Raw genomic sequence first — 20,133 nt, 5'->3', positions numbered from 1 at the left:
CTGCCCGCCGCCGGCGCTTCCGGGTCAGCTGCCGAGCGCTTCCGGGGCGCGTCGCCATGGCAACCGGTCCATGGAGTCTCCGGAGTCTGAGGTTGCCCAGACACCAATGGTTAACACCGTCCTAAACAGGTGAGGCGAGGGGGGGATCAGCACGGAGATGAGGAGGGTAAAATGGAGATGGGGCAGATTGAAAGATGGAGGTGAGTATATATAGAATATGGGTGAGGAGAGTAGGATGGAGATGAGGAGGATAGAAGAGGATAGCATACTGCATCACAGTATGGTATGGCAACTGCTCTGTCTCCGACCGGAAGGCATTGCAGAGGGTGGTGAAAATTGCCCAACGCATCACCGGTTCCACGCTCCCCTCCATTGAGTCTGTCCAAAGCAAGCGCTGTCTGCGGAGGGCGCTCAGCATCGCCAAGGACTGCTCTCACCCCAACCATGGACTGTTTACCCTCCTACCATCCGGGAGGCGCTACAGGTCTCTCCATTGCCGAACCAGCAGGTCGAGGAACAGCTTCTTTCCGGTGGCTGTCACTCTACTCAACAACGCACCTCGGTGACTGCCAATCACCACCCCCGCACCCCCCCCCGGAGACTTATTATTTTTTTTTTAAATTCAAATCGTTTGCTATGTCGCTCTTCAAGGGAGATGCTAAATGCATTTCGTTGTCTCTGTACTGTACACTGACAATGACAATTAAAATTGAATCTGAATCTGAATCTGAGAATGGAGTAGCAATGTTACAAAATGTTGAGATTTTATAAATCAAGTCTTTAATTTATCCCATCAGATAAAAGCATAAAAAGAAGTTTAATTTGACACCTAATTCACTTTCATATCTTCAGTATTAAAAAAGTTATGGCCATTTTCATACTCGGAAATTGGCATCTTGCTTTTTCATTGACTTAACACAAAAGCTGTGATCGAGAACATTTTAAAGCCCATAACATTCTTAAAATTTAAGATAACTGAAAGAAATGTTCAGTTATTTTAGATTGAAGCATTCTGAAACAATTATGAAACAATCTTACTTAGATGACTTGAAATTAAAGCATATAGTTAGTTAGTTACCTAATTGTAGCTAATTACAAAATTCAATTACTAGATCTAAACATCTGTCCATTTCTTAAGAATAGATTAACATTTTTAAATAGCCTAAGTGTCCAAATAACATTCACACAAGAATTCACAATATAACATAATTTTTAAATCTCATTGTCATGGGTTTATAGGCCAAATGGAAGGAATTTAATGTTTAATACCTGTAAATTAATGGCCATTTAAATCAGCTTGCGAGTGGGATTTTCTGGAATGGGACCATTTGGAACGTTGAGGTTGCGGTGAACTTATACCCCCATATTGGCAGCAAATACACTGCCGGTTCTTCAGGGGGAAAAATCACCGTTTCGCAACTTAAAATGTGAATTAAATACATCTTAAGAAACACTTCTATACATAAAAATAAACTACTTTCTTTTACCTGTCCCCTACATAAAATCCAGCCCGTTGCCGGCATTGATGGCTTCAGAAGCTGATTTTAAAATAATTCCAGCGATTAACTTGTTGGGCAAATTTTCTTTTAAAACACACAGAACGGCCGTCGGAACAATTCTTTAGCAACATCTTGCACTCCAACAAAATATAATTCAGGACCAGGTCGGAAAAAAACCCGTTTTAACACCGCCCGCCCCCCCCCCCCCCCCCTCAAACGCACCAAAATCACGCACACGGCCAGAGGCAGAATTGCAGCGCCGCTGAAAGTAAGTATTGTAACATACCTAAATGGAGGTGAGGGGAATACTTTTTACTTGCTTTACTGCAGTTATCTCTGGTATCTGAGGCCAGTTCAAGTTGATCGATCTGCAGACCAAAAGTGTGTCAAGCAGAAGACATTCATGCGCAAGGCTTTGACATATGTGTCTCCACAACTAGGATTGCCAATGTCCTTCATGATGGATTCAGCAAAAGCTTCACTATTCAAGAAGACAGAGAAATATCAGCAGTGGGACTGACATATTCAATTATATGTCAACAGGGCTACATAAATAGAAGTTGTTGAACTATCCTCATGGATATAACAGTCTATCTATGCTAAGACGCTGCTGATTGCAGTGAAAACATGAGGCGATAGATCAAGTGATTCTTGATTTAATCCAGTATACCTTGCTGTAGTGAACAACGAAATGTTCACACCTATCAGGAGTAAAGTATCAGGGTTAGATGCTATATCTGGTGAGATAGATAAAGTTTTACAGGCACAAGCAAGCAACATTTCTGTGCTTTACTGGTTGATGTGACAAAAAATGGTGAATTCCTCAAAATTAAAAGACTCATTAGCCATTTATTTAAACACAAGAACAATAGGTATGTGTGCAAGACTCCTCTACCTGTCTTTGCAGAGAAGATACTTGCTAGGATTATTTTGTTATTTCAATGAGCATATGCTGAAAAATTCTGAATCCACACTGATAGGCAGTGTGGATTCAAAGATGACAGTGTTACCACCAGGGTCTTTCCTGTAAGACATTCATAAAAGGTTTTGAGAACAAAACTTTGTGTTTCCTGTGTCTTTGTTGATCTCACAAGGGCCTTTGATATAGTCAGCAAAGCCAAAAGCTTTACAAGCCAAAATTGACTCTAATAACCTGCTTGCCTCATGCTGATCAGATTTACGGAAGATCAATAAGTTCTATTCGCCTCTCTCGGACACAAGTAGTGTAAAGTCAGGTTGTATTGCAGTCCTCACTTCAGTAGGTTTTTTTACTTACACATTCATAAATTTAAATGAAAGAGTCTATGGCAAGTTTACAATCTCCACCATTTGTAATCTAAACTGACATGTGCAAAACGTGTTCAGTAGCATTATACCCCAGCTGGCTACTCAGAAGTGGATCGCCATGTATTAATGGCATTTTATGACAGGCACTGTGTACAAGCTAGCTCTTGTAGAACCCCATGCCAGCCCTATAGTTGGTTATGTAGAAGCATCTTGCCATAAGAAGCCAATCTAATGCAATGGACCACGCTGCTTCAAGTCATTTTAGCTTTACAAAGTCTCAAAAGAGGTTGCGGCTTAAAATGACATTAAACTGTTGAGACGGTTTACATGGTTCTAGTTATATCATGCTTCCTGTGTCTATGTGATAGCTGGACCATTTAACAACAGCCTCATTTGAAAATTTATTAATTTATACCTCAGAAAAATCAGGATAGGTCAATGGTTAGGCAAGATTCCAGGTGTTGAACTCTTCAGTGGAGAATGAACATCAGCCATAAAGGCCACACCAGTGAAGGTTTAGTAAAGACTGGTTATAGAAACAAATCGCTTTAATCCCTCTAAAGATGATATTCCAGGGTAATCTGGAATACCTGGGGATGATCAGCCATGGTCACATTGAATGGCGGTGCTAGCTCGAAGGGCCGAATGGCCATACTCCTGCACCTATTGTCTATTGTAATCAAAACCCTGGTTTTCTTGTATCAATCTGCTCAAAACATGAATAAAAGCAAATCTTGAAAGAAAAGTACTTTTTCAACACACACATGGGAAAATGATTTTGCGAAAAGTAAGTAACAAAAAGTGAATCGCAGGGAATTGCAGTTATTGCCCTGCGATTCACTTTAGATGACTTTCTTTTTGAAACATTCTCCCATGTGTTTGTGTGTGTTGAAATAGTACTTTTCTTCCAAGATTTTTTTATTGAGCAGTTCATTGAAATGAAGACTATTCAAAGAAAGAAGGCCATTCGGTCAATCTAACATATGATGTTCTATGTACAGTAAACCTGATTGTACCAAACGTGGATTTATGTGCCAAGGGATTGTGATGGAGGATGTGATCTTAGCTAAGAGCTATATAATTTCAGTTTAAATTCCATTTGGAATATTTTGGAGGACCAATAGAATAGAATAGAATAGTTTCTTTATTGTCATTGTAACATGAACCATGTACAACAAAATTTAAAATGTCAGCCAGTCAGTGCAGCATTCAAACATTTCTAAAAGCTAACGATACATACAAGGTAAAATATTAAAGATAAACAACTAAATAAATATCACGAACAAAGCACGCATACACACCCAACCCTCCATCCTTCTGTCGATTTCACAGTTACCACAGTCCCTTAGTCTGTATCGCCCCTGCGTTCCTTGGCGGCTACATTTAGTGCTTTTATAGCAGTGGGATAAAAACTGTTTTTTAGTCTGTTCGTCCTTGTCCTTGTAGATCTGTACCGTCTGCCTGACGGCAACAGTTCAAACAGGGAGTGTCCGGGGTGGGAAATGTCCTTTATGATATTCTGGGTTTTTTTGGTGCAGCGGGAACTGTGTAAGTCCTCCAAGGTAAGGAGAGGGCAGCCGACAATCCTCTGGGCGTTGTCAATGGCCCTCTGGAGCGCTTTCCTCTGAGCCGCTGTGCAGCTGGTGTACCACACGCATACACAGTATGTTAGTATGCTCTCAATGGAGCACCAATAAAAGGACAGCAGCAGTCTCTGAGTGATGTTGTTCTTCCTGAGCACCCTCAGGAAGTGCAGTCTCTGCTGGACCTTTTTCAGCAGCGCAGTGGTGTTCACGCTCCACGTCAGGTCCTCCTCAATATGGATTCCCAGGAAGCGGAAATCCGCCACCCTCTCTACACAGTCCCCTCTGATAGTCAATGGTACCATGTCCGTTTTGTTCTTCCTGAAGTCTATTATTACTTCCTTTGTCTTTAAGGTGTTGAGGAGCAGGTTATTTTCTTCACACCACACTGTCAGCTGAAACCAAGAACCAAGTAAGCTTTTCCTTTTCAGACACCCCAATTTTTGCAATAATTACCTAGGAACTACCTTGTCTGAGGAACACTAAAACATCATCAAAGAACTTCACATATGTATAACCTACAGGCTTTAATTTGTTTAAATCTACATCATTTCATTTCAATGCTCCACTAAATGGAATATTGCAATGTAGAAAGAGAGAAACAACTTAAATATGTGACGATTTTCTTAAAAAAAAACCCTATAGGTTATTTTACAAAATAAATTCAAGTGCTCCAAACTAAAATAGAAACATAAATGGTGGAAAAACTCAGCAGGTCATGCAACAGAATCATGATTAATATTTCAGGTCACAAACTTGATTTTCCAGATATCTGTAGTTAACCATTTAAAAGATCAACTCGAAAAGGTAGAATTAAAGTATTAGAGTTTCTATTTAGTATGGGTTTCTATGAATTTGGCATTCCTTTTTAAAAACTTACAACATTAAATAAATGTGATTTGTGATTACAATACATACTGAGATATCATTTAAATAAAATGTTTTAATTTCAAAGTAAAATTGTTACAAAATGATAAGGCATTGCAGATCTAAGCAATTTTTTTTTACATGGTAGGGAATTTTCTTTGAAGCTTTTAAAATACTCAACATTATGTTAACCCTGGATTTAATAACGCATATAAAAAAACTGCATGAAAAGAACTGATTCCTGTTGTGTAAACTAAAAAAAAGATTAAATATTAGTTTGGAAGACATAGCTTTGAATTTTAAACAAGTAATTGAAAAATGACTTCTGGACTGTGTGTTATTGTTCTAATATTTAGATTTTCATTGGGATATCATCTTACAAATTTCAAAGTTATGTTTGATGTATAAGATGCATTTGGTATTATTGCTGATAATGTTCATGCCATCTGTTAGTTGTGTTCTAATATTTTTAAGTGTCACTGTGTGTGCCAATTAGATGGTTGCTGCCAAGATTCTACTCCATGCCGTTCATGCAGCCTATTGAATCCTTTGAAATTACCTCTGCTGCTGTTGATAGCACAACATGGACTGATGGGCTGAATAGCCAACTGCGGTGCTGTAATGCCTTTGTTCTTATTTTTAGTTCTCCTTGTGGAAACAGGCCCTTTGGCCCACCGAGTCCACGCCGCCCACCGATCTGTACACTGTTCCTGTCCTACACACATGGGGCAATAGTTCTTTAGAGCCAAGGAGCTTCAATTGTAGTCACTGTTGTAATGTATGAAATGGAGCAGTTACATTATTCACAGCAACTCCAAAAAAAATCAAAGTTATATAGAGCGGGTAATTTGTTTTATTAATGTGTGAGAAATAAATACTAAGCAATATATGGAGTATACTTCCCCAACACCCCTGAACGCCCCCAAAAAAGGAGGCTGCAGAAAGCAATGGACATTGCCCGGTCTGTCATGGGTATTAATATTAATTTTCCCGCCATTGAAAGGATCTACAGGAAGCACTGCTCAAAAAGTCATCTAACGTCATCAAAGGCACACTGCATCTTGGCCACGCTCTCATCTTGCTGCTACCAACGGGATGAGAGTACAGGAGTGCAAGAACTGTGACCTCCAGGCTCAAGAATAGTTTCTTTCCAGCAACCATCAGTCTCTTGAACCACACTGCACAACCCTAACCACAACCCTATCTCAGCAACTATGATCTATTACGGATTTTGTTTTGCTTGCACAACTTACTTCAGTTTTGCACTATTATGGTCTGGTTACCTAGTATTATTCATTATTTATTTATTGTACTGTTGATTATTAGATATTTATTTGTGTGCTATTACATTGATGTAATAAGAACTCTTAATTCCGTCCAATAATCAGACAATAATATGACTTTTGATGTATACAGTGTCTTGTCTATGGTCTTTGTTTGTTCTTTTGCACTATGTATTGTTGGTGAGATTTGTGATGTGGTATGGATGCACTTTATTACGGTGATCTGTGTTATTAGTGGTATGTAACTAAAGCAGTGTACCATCATGTACCGAACCCAAATACCACCAACCCTGGTTGCGTGGCAAATAAAGATTCTATTCTATTCTATTCTATGGGCTGGAAAAGCTGCAGAAAGTAAGAATTTCATTGTACCATTGCCAGTACAAATAGCTTTTGACCAACTACATTTGTTCTTTGATAAGAAATTGCAGTTGACATTTCGAGTCAGGACCCCTTTTCAGACCGAGAGAAGGGTCCCAACCCGTAACATCACCTGCCCATTCCCTCCGCAGATGCTGCACTGAGTTTCTCTCGCTCATTAATTTTTTTATTTTACTGATGAAGGTTCTTTAAGTTGAATCATTTATTCAGCTTTTCTTTCCACAGATGCTGCCTAACCTACTGAGTATTTCTAACATTTTCTGTTTCATTTCTAAAGTCAAGTCATCCACCTGCATTTGGTTTTTCTCCCTCCACAGATGCTGCCTGATCTGCAGGATGTTTACAGCGTTTCATTTTGTTTTGGCATTTTCGACAAGTGCCATGTCTTGCTATTCAAAGTTCCAGCATTTTCTTTGGTTTGTTGTGATGATGCAAGAGTATTTTGAGGATTTCGATCAATGAATGAGAAAGAACAGTTCAATGATTCAACGAAAGTAGACACAAAATGCTGGAGTAACTCAGCGGGACAGTCAGCTTCTCTGGAGAGGAATGGGTCATGTTTCGGGTCGAGACCCTTCTGAAGACTGAAGAATGATTCAACGATTCAAGGATTCAATTATACTTTGTTGTCACATGTAACTAAGTACAGTGAAATGCTTTGTTTTGCATACAACACGGTAAAATCGTATAGTACACCTCATCTAGGCAATACACAAGTGTCGCGAGTGGAACGAGTCTCATGCCTTTCTTAGTGAAACATAGAGTTAAACAACATGGAAACAACAGGCCCTCCTGCGCAACTTGCCCAACCTGACCAACATGCTCCATTTACATCACCTCCCTGTGTTTGGTCCAAATCCCTCTAAACCTATCTTAGTCCAAATGTACCTGTCCAAATGTTTTTTAAACATTGTGATGGTACCTGCCTCATTCCACATACCTACCACCCTTTATGTAAAAAAAGTGCCCCTCGGCCTTAACAAGACTCCCCATTTATACATCGACCACACTAAGATAAACAAATTCTCGTGACAATTACTTAGATCATAGCAGCAGTTTTAGAAGAAAACGTAGTTTGTGCGTTCTCCCTGTGACCGCGCGGGCTTTCCCTGGGTGCTCCTGTTTCTTTCCACATTCCAAACACGTGCACGTTTGTGAGTTAATTGGCTTTGGTAAAGATTGTAAATTGTCCCTAGTGTGTAGGATAGCGTTAGTGTACGGGGATCACTGGTCAGCACGGACTCATTTCCACACTGTATCTCTAAACTAAACTAAACTAAACTAATAGTTTGCAGCTAACGAGCCTGTCTTTCTTAACTTAAAATGCATAATTAGTTTTATTTCAGTGTAGGTTTTATATTCTGTTCTTAGTACCATCATGTCATGTCGGAATGCAGGTCCCACAGTCGTGCTAATTACCACAAATTAAACCAGTATCTGCTGTTCTTTCCTACACATTTTGTGTGCTGATTACTGCATTGTGGTTATAGTCTGTTCCTCAATGGAGTCTGAGATGACTCGCTCATCAATATGTTGTGTCGTTCCCTCCCATTGTCTTTCAATGCTGAACCTGTGACTGGGTATTCCCATGAGACAACCTTGAGAACAAACAGACAAGCCACCACTCTACATCATGTCATTAAGTGATTTGTTTAATTGTTATTTAAAATTAAGATGGCGTTTACTTAGTGACGGCAATTCCGAGAAAATAGGCGTTTGATGTTTCAGTTAAAAAAAACAAGAAATGTTGGATTCTTTTTGAAAGGGAGATTACTAAAGAATCTGGCAAATTTCCCTTCAAAAGATTACTCCAAACTGGAGCCTTGATGTTAACACTGTTGTTGCATGCTGTTTGTCTCAGACTGATAAAAGATATTTGGTTTATGAATTTCTGATCTTTATTTTCTGCAGAACATCAAGTGCAAAAAACAAAGTGCTGGAGTAACTCAGCAGGTCAAGCAGTATCTGGGGAGGGAAATGGACAATGTTTTAGGGGGGGGGGGGGGGGTCCTTGTTTCAGACTCAAACAAAGTTAAGAAAGCACACCAACGCTTCTACTTTCTTAGAAGGCTTAGGAAGTTTGGCATGTCCCCTAAAGCTCTCACCAACTTCTACAGATGCACCATAGAAGCATTTTATCAGGATGCATCACAGCTTGGTTTGGGAACAGCTCCATCCAAGACTGCAAGAAATTGCAGCGAATTGTGGACGCAGCCCAGACCATCGCACAAACCAACCTCCCTTCCACTGACTCCATTCACACTTCACACTGCCTCAGCAAGGCCACCAGCATAATCAAGGATGAGTCGCACCCCGGTCACTCACTCTTCTCCCCTCTCCCATTGGACAAAAGGTATAGAAGTGTGAAAACGCACACTTCCAGATTCAGGGACAGTACCTTCACAGCTGTTATGGGGCAACTGAACTATCCTACCAACAACTAGAGAGCAGTCCTGAACTACTATCATTGGTGACCCTCAGACTATCCTTGTTCAGACCTTGCACTAAACGTCATTCCCTTATTATGCATCTGTAAATGGCTCGATTGTAATCATGTATTGTCTTTCTGCTGACTGGATACCACGCAACAAAAAGCTTTTCACTGTACCTCGGTACACACGACAATAAAGCAAACGGAACTGAATAGATGGTTGGACAAAGGCCAGAGATAAGAAAACAGATGGTGTGAGACAAAAGGATTGAAGGGCTGCGAATTCTCGAAGCCAGAGAAGGAATGTAGGTGGAGTGAGAGGGGGACGGGAGAAACAGGTATGAATCCAGGTGAGGCCCAAGGGGTGGTGGGGAAAGGTGGGTGTGTGTGAGGGAGAAGGGGGAGAGGTAGTGTTAGAGGTCACCTAAAATTGGAGAATTCAATGTTCATACTATTGGTGTGTAAGCTACCCAAGCAGAATATGAGGAGTTTGTACCTGCAGTTTGCGTGCGGCTTCTCTCTGGCAATGGGGGATCGGAGGCCCAAGACAGAAAGGCCAGTCTGGAAGTTAAAATGGTTATCAACAGGGAGAAACAGCAGGCCTTGGTGGACTGAGCACAAGTATTGGGCGAAGCAGAGTCTGTACAGAATGTATAGGATGCCACAGTGGAAACACCTGATGCAGTAGATGAGATTAGAGGAGGTGCACGTAAACCTATGTCTAACCTGGAAGGATTGCTTTGGTCCCTGGATGGATTTCTCTTGAGGCCTTGTTATTTTTGACTTGGTATATGGCCTTGACATGTTGTCTGGAATGTACAAAATTGCTGCATATTGCTGTGGCAATGCTACCATCTGCTGACAGAACAAAGTACCACATCAGATAATTTATTTTCTTTGGCTATCAAAATTCAATGGCATGAATAGGGATTTGCAAATATTCTTATACCCAAACATTGGTTCTAAAAATGTATCACACCTTGTTGCTGACCACGATGCTGTGTGAAATCATAATTTTAAAGCTATGTCTCAATTAGTAAGGAAGAATTTCACTGTTCCATTGTTGGTACATATGACAAGCAAATACTCTGGAAACTTTCTCACTTAAACACTAATCTGCAGAGGGTGCAGAAGAGGTTATCTAGAAACAAAGACCTGCAGATGATGTTTTTTTTACTAAAGATAGACACAAAGTGCGGAGTAACTCAGTGGGTCAGGCAACATCTCTGGAGAAAAAGGATTGGTGACGTTTTGGGTTGGGACCCTTCAGACTGAAAGTAGGGGTGGGGAGAGAAGTGAAGAGCAGGACACGAAAAAAGACCACTCCTAGCCAACAATTAACCTACCTGGCCCTGATTGGTCCTGATCTTTTCTCGCCTCCAGAGATGCTGCCTGACCCGGTGAGTTACTCCAGCAATTTGCTGATGTGACTAAAGTGGGTGGTGTGGTCGATAGCAAAGATGGTTGTTCGAAATTGCAGCAGGATCCTGAATGGTTGGGCAGGTGGACAGAGGAATGATTAATGGAGTTTAATATAGAGATGTGCGAGGTGTCGCATTTTGGGAGGTCAAACTAGTGCAGGACCTAGGCAGTGAATGGCATGGCTCTGGGGAGTGTTGTAGAGCAGAAGGGTCTCGGAGTTCCTCGAGAGTTGCGTCATGGGTAGATAGGGTGGTCAAGAAGGTTTTCGGCACATTTGCCTTGATTGGTCAAGGTATTGAGTGTAGAAGTTGGGAGGTCATGTTAAAGTTGTACAAGACATTGGTGAGGCCACATTTAGAGTATCATGTTCCGTTTTGGTTACCCTGTTACAGGAAAGATGTTGTCAAGCTGGAAAGGGTGCAGAGAAGATTTACAAGGATGTTGCCAGGACTTGAGAGCCTGAGCTATGGGGAGAGGTTGAGCAGAATAGGACTTTATTTCTTGGAACACAGGAGGATAAGGGGTGATCTTATAGAGCTGTATAAGATCATGAGAGGAATAGATAAGGTAAATGTGCACAGTCTTTTGCCCAGAGTAAGAGAATCAAGAACGAGAGGACATAGGTTCAAGGTGAAGGGAGAAAAAATTAATAGGAACCTCAGGGGCAACTGTCTTTTTTCAAGATTTTTTTTACACAAAGAATGGTGGGCATATGAACACGCTGCTGTGACTTTTTAACATTAAAAAACAAAGTTTTAAGCACATTTAAGAAACAGTTGGACAGGTGCATGGATAGGACAGGTTTAGAGCGATATGGGCCAAATCTGGGTGGAGGGACTAGTCTAGATGGGACATGTTGGTTGGTGTGGGCAAGTTGGGTCAAAGGGTCTGTTTCCTTGCTTTATCACTCTATGAAATGATGTGTGCATCTTTGGTATACACCAGCATCTGAATCTCCTTGTTATTATATTACATTAATTATATTATATGTTATAAACTTTATTCTTCCAGTTTATTGTACATTGTTGATGGGACATGTTGGTCAGTGTGGGCAAGTTGGGCTGAAGGACCTGTTTCCACGCTGTATGACTCTATGACACTTTGTGTGTCTTTGGCATACACCAGCATCTGCATCTCCTGGTTATTTGCATGATATTATATATTATAGCCTTTATTCTTCCAGTTTATTGTGACATATGGGACAAGTGTGGGTCAAAAGGGCTGTATTATCTTTGGCACACGCCAGAATTTGCATCTCCTGGTTACTTACCTTAACTTATATGTTATAACCCGTGTTGTTCCGGTGTGTTGTGCATTCTTGTTGCAGCTGCCCTCTGCAGGCCGGTGACGTGTGATCTGCGCGACGCTGGGCCTGAGAGGGAGAGGGAGAGGGAGAAGAAGCCGCAGCGATGCCGAAGGTGAAACGGAGCCGCAAACCGCCGCCCGACGGCTGGGAGCTGATCGAGCCCACCCTGGACGAGCTGGACCAGAAGATGAGGGAGGGTGAGTGGGAGACAGCGGAGGGGGAGAGAGGGAGAGGCGCGGCTCGGCGATGAGGTGGCCGCCATTACAAGTGGGTCCGGGCAGAAGATGCTGCTGGAACTGCGGGCCCGGCAGCGTCTGTGGAGGCGGGTGGGGACCCTCAGTCTCCAGCGTCAGCCTCACCCTCACCATCCCCACCCTCACCCTCACCCTCCCCACCCTCACCCTCACCATCCCCACCCTCACCCCCACCCTCACCAACCCCACCCCCACCCTCACCAACCCCATCCTCACCCTCACCAACCCCATCCTCACCCTCACCAACCCCACCCTCACCCTCACCAACCCCACCCCCACCCTCACCCTCCCCACCCTCACCCTCACCAACCCCACCCTCACCAACACCATCCCCACCCTCACCAACCCCACCTCCCCATCACCCTCACCCTCCCCCCACCCCCACCCTCACCCCCACCCCCACCCTCACCCCCACCCCTCACCCCCACCCTCACCCTCACCCTCACCCCATCCTCACCATCCACCCTCACCAACCCTCACCCTCACCAACCCCATCCTCCCCCCTCACCCTCATCCATCCACCACCCTCACCATCCCCCACCCTCACCCTCACCAACCCCACCTTCACCCCCATCCCCACCCCCACCCTCACCATCCCCACCTTCACCCTTCACCCCCCTCACCACCCTCATGCTCACCCCACCCCACCCCCACAAACCCCACCCTCACCCCCACCTCATCCTCGCCCTCACCAACCCCACCCCCACCCTCACCAACCCCATCCTCACCCTCCCCATCACCCTCACCATCCCCAACCCCACCCCCCCACCCTCACCCCCTCACCAACCCCACCTTCACCCCCACCCCCCCACCCTCACCCCCACCCCCACCCTCACCATCCCCACCCCCCCACCCTCACCCTCACCATCCCCACCCTCGCCCTCACCAACCCCACCACCCCCACCCTCACCATCCCACCCCCTCATCACCCACCAACCCCATCTTCACCCTCACCCTCGCCATCTTCACCCCCATCCCCACCCTCAACACCCCCCGCCCTCACCATCCCCATCCCCACCCTCACCTGCCCACACCAACCCCACGTGCTATGGAAACGCTAGACTATTGAGTCTTCCATGGAAAATAACATCCAGCAAGTTGGCCTTGGAGTCGGGTAACACTGAACGATTTGGCTTTGTCCCTCCATCCCCTCCCTTCAAGCTTTCTCGGGCTTCAGTCCTTCCATAAACTAGGGTATTCTCCAATTCACCTCCACCCCATTGTGGAGAAACGCACACCACCAAATTCAGGCGAGCAGTGCTGAACTACAATCTAACCTTTTGGTGACCCTCGGACTATCCTTGACCGGACTTTGGTGGCTTTACCTTGCACTAAATGTTATTCCCTTCTCGTGTATCTATAGACTGCAAATGGCTTGATTGTAATCATGATTGTTTTCTGCTGACTGGATAGCACACAACCAAAGCTTTACACTGTACCTCAGTACACTAAACTAAACTGAAACAGAACTGACAAAGGATTTTGTCTCTGGAGCTGGTGCGCTACAATGTTAAGAACCATATTCTACACTCTGAATCTCCCCGTTTGCTCTGCACTTTAACATGTTTGTATTTGTATTCTTGTTGTATTTCGAGGATGTAACTAGTAGAGTGGATAAGGGAGAACCAGTGGATGTGTTATATCTGGACTTTCAGAAGGCTTTCGACAAAGTCCCACATAAGAGATTAGTATACAAACTTAAAGCACACGGTATTGGAGGTTCAGTATTGATGTGGATAGAGAACTGGCTGGCAGACAGGAAGCAAAGAGTAGGAGTAAACGGGTCCTTTTCAGAATGGCAGGCAGTGACTAGTGGGGTACCGCAAGGATCAGTGCTGGGACCCCAGCTATTTACAATATATATTAATGATCTGGATGAGGGAATTGAATGCAACATCTCCAAGTTTGCAGATGACACAAAGCTGGGGGGCAGTGTTAGCTGTGAGGAGGATGCTAGGAGGCTGCAAGGTGACTTGGATAGGTTGGGTGAGTGGGCAAATGCATGGCAGATGCAGTGTAATGTGGATAAATGTGAGGTTATCCACTTTGGTGGCAAAAACAGGAAAGTAGACTATTATCTGAATGGTGGCCGATTAGGAAAAGGGGAGATGCAACGAGACCTGGGTATCATGGTACACCAGTCATTGAAAGTAGGCATGCAGGTGCAGCAGGCAGTGAAGAAAGCAAATGGTATGTTAGCATTCATAGCAAAAGGATTTGAGTATAAGAGCAGGGAAGTTCTACTGCAGTTGTACAGGGTCTTGGTGAGATCACACCTGGAGTATTGCGTACAGTTTTGGTCTCCTAATCTGAGGAAAGACATTCTTGCCATAGAGGGAGTACAGAGAAAGTTCACCAGACTGATTCCTGAGATGTCAGGACTTTCATATCAAATCAAATCAAATCTACCTTTATTGTCATCTTGCAAAGCAACAGTTGTACAGTGCAAAATGAGAAGACGTTTCCCAGGGAATACCGGAGCATCGCACATGAAACTTAAAACATGAAGAAACTTAAGATATGAAGAAAGACTGGATAGACTCGGCTTGTACACGCTAGAATTTAGAAGATTGAGGGGGATTTTATAGAAACTTACAAAATTCTTAAGGGGTTCGACAGGCTAGATGCAGGAAGATTATTCCCGATGTTGGGGAAGTCCAGAACTAGGGGTCACAGTTTAAGGATAAGAGGGAAGTCTTTTAGGACTGAGATGAGAAAATTATTTTTTACAAAAAAATTCTCTGCCACAGAAGGTAGTTGAGGCCAGTTCATTGGCTATATTTAAGAGGGAGTTAGATGTGGCCCTTGTGGCTAAAGGGATCAGGGAGTATGGAGAGAAGGCAGGGATGGGATACTGAGTTGGATGATCAGCCATGATCATATCGAATGGCGGTGCAGGCTCGAAGGGCCGAATAGCCTACTCCTGCACCTATTTTCTATGTTTCTATGTATTTACACCCAGTATTAAATGATCTGTTTGGATAGCAAACTATACAAAACTTTTCACTGAACCTTGCTACACGTGACAATGATAAATCTAAACCTAATAGATAATGGTGGAAGCACTCAACTGGTCAAAGGGAAAAGAAACAGACTGAATGTTTCCTATTTGATCTAATGACATGTCCGTGACCTGATAAATAAAGTTCTGAGTGACCCTCTCTCACAGCAGCCCCTCTGGAATTCCTGCTGCTTTCTTGCTTTCAACCTATTACTACCAGGCTTTATCCTCCCTTCCAGGTTTCTTTCCACCCCCCTCCCCTTACAATCAGTATGAAAGAACGGTTCTGAACTAAAATGTTACAGCCACATTTTCCTGATGCTGCCTGAATCACTGTGATCCTCCAGCACTTTGTTTTTTTTCTTGCTCAAGATTCCAGCATCTGCAATCTCTAGTGTGTTTAATTATTATATGTACTGACTAGAGCCAGGATTATAGGCACTAATAAACCCTGAAATAGGCAGGCAAAAATGCATAATAAAATTACAAAAAAGGCCCGGAAAAGGCATTTATTGACAAAAAAGGCAATCCGCCACCAAAATATGGTTAAAAATGATAATATAAAGGTATACTCCATTAAATGACCAAAGTTGCCAGTTTACACATAATTATTAGCCCTTTTTTTTCAAATTATCTGGTGTTAAACTATGTCGTCTGTCAGAGAATATGCTTTGCTTGTGAAAAACTTCTTTCTAACCTCAGCTGAGGACACTGGTGCATACCCGAAAAAAGCTACAGACTCTATATTCATGTCGATATCTTGTGCATTACAACTACCTTTGAGAACTATTTGTTGAAACAAAGAAATGTTTAATCTTGGAACTTAAATTTCCGCTGAACTAACTTGACATTTCTTGCAGCTGAGACTGAGCCCCATGAAGGAAAGAGGAAGGTGGAATCATTGTGGCCCATCTTCAGACTCCACCATCAACGCACACGATACATATTTGACCTATTCTACAAGAGAAAGGCGATAAGTAGAGGTACGAATATTAAATATATTACATTTTTCACAGCTTACTTGTTTTCTAATTATACCTGTGTCCATAAATTCCTATCAAATGTACAAACCACTGGAGGTCTGCTTGTTAAACAATAAATACTTTCTGTCTCTAAAAGCGAAATTGTTCTATAGAATCTGTGTCATACATTCTTCATAATGTTAGAGATGGTTAAATTGTTGGAAAGAAAGTTAATTTTTACTGTGTTCTAATTTATTCCCGCACAGAAACATCGTAATATACTTTATAATAAAAATATTAATTTGGCAATTTGGCCTTTTGCAGAAGAGCAGTCCTGTAATTTATTTGCTGACTAGTCTCGTATCCATCACACTCCCACTGTTGCCGAGACATGTTCCAGCCTAAATGATTTTACCATATCTGCCTGAAACTGGCAAGTTACTTTTTAGGATTTTGTGAAGCTTATATTAAATAAACAGATTCTTGAATGTGGGCATCTGTTACCTATGGCTACTTGCCTATGGAGAGTTAGTAAGGGCTGACCTTATAGAGATTTACAGTGTAAGATGAATATTGGCTCAAAGAAAGTGACAACGATTCTGTTCTTTTTGATGAAAAAAAGTAAGTGGATTATTGGTGGACGATTCACCCTTGATGATTTTTAATTGGTAATTGTGAGGAAGGTGATGAAGTTTTGACCAGCTTGCAAAGTGGAGAGGCATTTGACTGGACATAACTGCCCTGCCCTGTGAAGAGGGAATAACAGACTAACATACTTGACATTTATTCCCACTGTGTCTGGGATGTGTGATTTGGGGTAATTAAATGGCAGTGCAAAGTTGTGATTATTTTCAGTTTTTCTGCGTGTGACTTGGTTTCTCTGTGTATTGCAATAAGATGGCTGTTCTATAAATGGTGTTTAAGAAGGAACTGCAGATGCTGGAAAATTGAAGGTAGACAAAAGTGCTGGAGAAACTCAGCGGGAGCAGCAGCATCTATGGAGCGAAGGAAATAGGCAACGTTTCGGGCCGAAAACCCTTTCGGGTTTCGGCCCGAAACGTTGCCTATTCCCTATTCCGTTGCCTATTTCCGTCGCTCCATAGATGCTGCTGCACCCACTGAGTTTCTCCAGCACTTTTGTCTAACTATAAATGGTGGCATTATAACATTCTAACCTTTTATTCTAGAGCTCTATGATTATTGCATAAGGGAGGGATACGCTGACAAGAATCTGATTGCTAAGTGGAAGAAGCAAGGCTATGAAAATCTGTGCTGTCTTCGTTGTATTCAAACCCGAGACACCAACTTTGGAACAAACTGCATCTGCCGAGTCCCCAAAAGCAAGCTCGAGGTGGTGAGTTTCCAGCTTTAGTTTAGTTTAGTGATACGGTGCGGAAACAGGCACATCCGGTCCACCGAGTCCGCACCGACCAGCAAATCCCCGTACACTAGCACCATCCTACACACACTAGGGATAATTTTTTACTTATACCAAGCCAATTAACCTACAAACCTGAACATCTTTGGAATCTCGGAGAAAACCCACGTGGTCAGGTGGAGAACTTACAATCTCCGAACAGCACTCGTAGTCAAGATTGAAACCGAGCCTACTGCCGCTGCGAGGCAATAACTCTACCTCAGTGCCACCGTGCCGCCCTGAAAGTTCCTTTTTTAAAAAAAAAATTTAAATTAGAAGTAATGTACAGTCGTATAAACCATAGTATATAATATAATACATTTCGTGTACAACTTCTTGTTATAAATTTAACAATATAAAAATAATAGCCGCAAGAAAAGAAGAAAGAAGAAGAGATTAAGGATGATAGTGATGTGTCGGCCCCAAAAGTTAACAATTGGTAGTTTGTGGATAGATAGAGAGAAAGAGCCCATAGAGATGTAGAAAAAAAGATAAGCCCAGAAATGAAAAGCAAAAAAAAAGGAATATATAAAAAAAAATTCAAACAAAAAAAAGAGAGAAAAGAAGAAGAAAAAAGGGAAAAGAAGAAACGGAACAGAATAGAAAAGGGATATACCTACTTCATAACTTTCCACACCCCACACCCAGTTCTGAAACGGTTAATTACCAGAGTTATGTTGCACCATATTATACGTAGTAAATCGATGAAAGGAGACCATATCTTTAAGATTTGTTCTGATTTTCCTGCTAGAATGACTGAAAGTTCCTTTTAACAGTAAAACTTTCCAGTCTTCCCAAGTTATATATCTATTAACATGAGCGTGGACAAAAATGCTGGAGAAACTCAGCGGGTGAGGCAGCATCTATGGAGCGAAGGAAATAGGCAACGTTTCGGGTTGAAACCCTTCTTCAATTAACATGAGAATTCTTATGCATTCTGCAAAAACAAAACACACTATGAAATAATCCTAACTTGAGATTTGTGGAACTGACCCCTGCCTTAAGATGTTGCCAAGGTATGTTACATAGAGGTGGGTTTTGGGTAGATGATACTGGGTGCAAAACAAATGCATGGGATGTAAGGAGTTTAACCATGAATACCATTCATACTTTTTTTAATAAAATATTTGTTTCCTTACAGGGGAGGATCATTGAATGCACACACTGCGGATGCAGAGGTTGCTCTGGATAAATTTTCTTTTTTGGATGAAGTAGATTTTAATCTATTTGCAATCAATGTTATTTCTAATCGAGAATTATATGGACCATGGTAAGATGGACTGTAAACGCTGTAGCTCACTTCTTTCTTCATGGAACCAGCTTTCTTTATGGAACAGAGTGAATTAAAACTTTTTTAAAACGAATGTTTGTGAACGTTGTAAACTATATAAAGCAACACCGCACCCAACATTACATACAGTTTAGTGAGGCCCCCGATTCTGAAGCACCCTGTCACGATGGTGGAGTAGTTTGTGGTGATGTAATGTAATTGTTGGACTTGTGTATAACTTAAGTTCGGAAAACAATAAATGATTTAGCCTGCAAACTTTCCTTGCATAGTTGATTGGTGTTACTTTGGTCTGATTAGTTTTGTCATAACAGTTACATCAACATCAGACTATCTTATATAACAAATGTCGTTGATTGTCCTCTAGATTTTCATTTTGAAACTGCTTATCGAACTGTACCGAAGGTTACTGTGAAATAAAGTTAGACAAAAGTGCTAGAGAAACTCAGCGGGTGCAGCAGCATCTATGGAGCGAAGGAAATAAGATTTGGCCCGAAACGTTGCCTATCTCCTTCGCTCCATAGATGCTGCCGCACCCGCTGAGTTTCTCCAGCACTTTTGTCTACCTTTGATTTTCCAGCATCTGCAGTTCCTTCTTAAACATGCGAAATAAAGTTTCTGTTCATTTCCCCACAGAGCTTCTGAAAATATTAATCTTCTTGGGCATTACAATTTTTAAATAATTCATGGGATCTACATGGAATGTTTATATGATTTTGCTTGATATAGGTGTGTTGGAATTGCCGGTTAAATGTTATACCAAATAAAGCTGACCTGTACATTGTTATTAGTTATATATATATAATATGGTCACTGTATATTTTGTCTGGTATATCCAGAAGAATTCTTGATTATTTTGGACTTGAACTTATAAAGCAGGAAAAGGGTGGCACAGCGCCAGAGACCCCGGTTCGATCCTGACTACAGGGGCTGCCTGTGCAGAGATTGTACGTTCTTTCTGTGATCTGGTGGGGTTCCTCCGGTTTACTCCCATATTCCAAAGATGTGCAGGTTTATAGGTCATTGGCTTCTGTAAATTGCCCCTGGTGTATTGGATGCGAGGGTGGGATAGTAGAACGATAGTCTATTAGTTGGCGTGGACTGGTTGGGCTGAAGGACCTGTTTCCAAGCTGTATCTCTAAACTAAGCAGG

At 42.2% G+C, this 20,133-nt stretch overlaps 2 protein-coding genes across 2 annotated transcripts in view; one reads left to right on the top strand and one right to left on the bottom strand.

Moving 5' to 3' along the window:
* The window catches only part of zgc:112980 (uncharacterized protein LOC503706 homolog), a 53,097-nt gene extending 41,016 nt beyond the window's left edge, over nt 1-12,081 (bottom strand). Inside the window, exon 1 of the mRNA XM_055651080.1 lies at nt 12,024-12,081. The gene's annotated coding sequence lies outside the window, so the exon portion shown is untranslated. The remainder of the gene's footprint in view (nt 1-12,023) is intronic.
* bud31 (BUD31 homolog) lies at nt 102-19,239 on the top strand. Its single transcript, XM_055651082.1, has 5 exons — nt 102-129; nt 12,081-12,256; nt 16,175-16,297; nt 17,464-17,630; nt 18,835-19,239. Exons 2-5 carry the CDS (start codon nt 12,163-12,165, stop codon nt 18,883-18,885), a joined length of 435 nt encoding a protein of 144 aa, XP_055507057.1. The 5' UTR covers nt 102-129; nt 12,081-12,162; the 3' UTR covers nt 18,886-19,239.
* Nucleotides 19,240-20,133: the final 894 nt, after the last annotated feature.

The sequence above is a fragment of the Leucoraja erinacea genome, chromosome 20 (assembly GCF_028641065.1).
Source record: "Leucoraja erinacea ecotype New England chromosome 20, Leri_hhj_1, whole genome shotgun sequence".
NCBI lineage: Eukaryota > Metazoa > Chordata > Chondrichthyes > Rajiformes > Rajidae > Leucoraja > Leucoraja erinaceus.
Note: the sequence above shows the minus strand (reverse complement) of the source record. Positions and strands in the feature narration are given on the sequence as shown.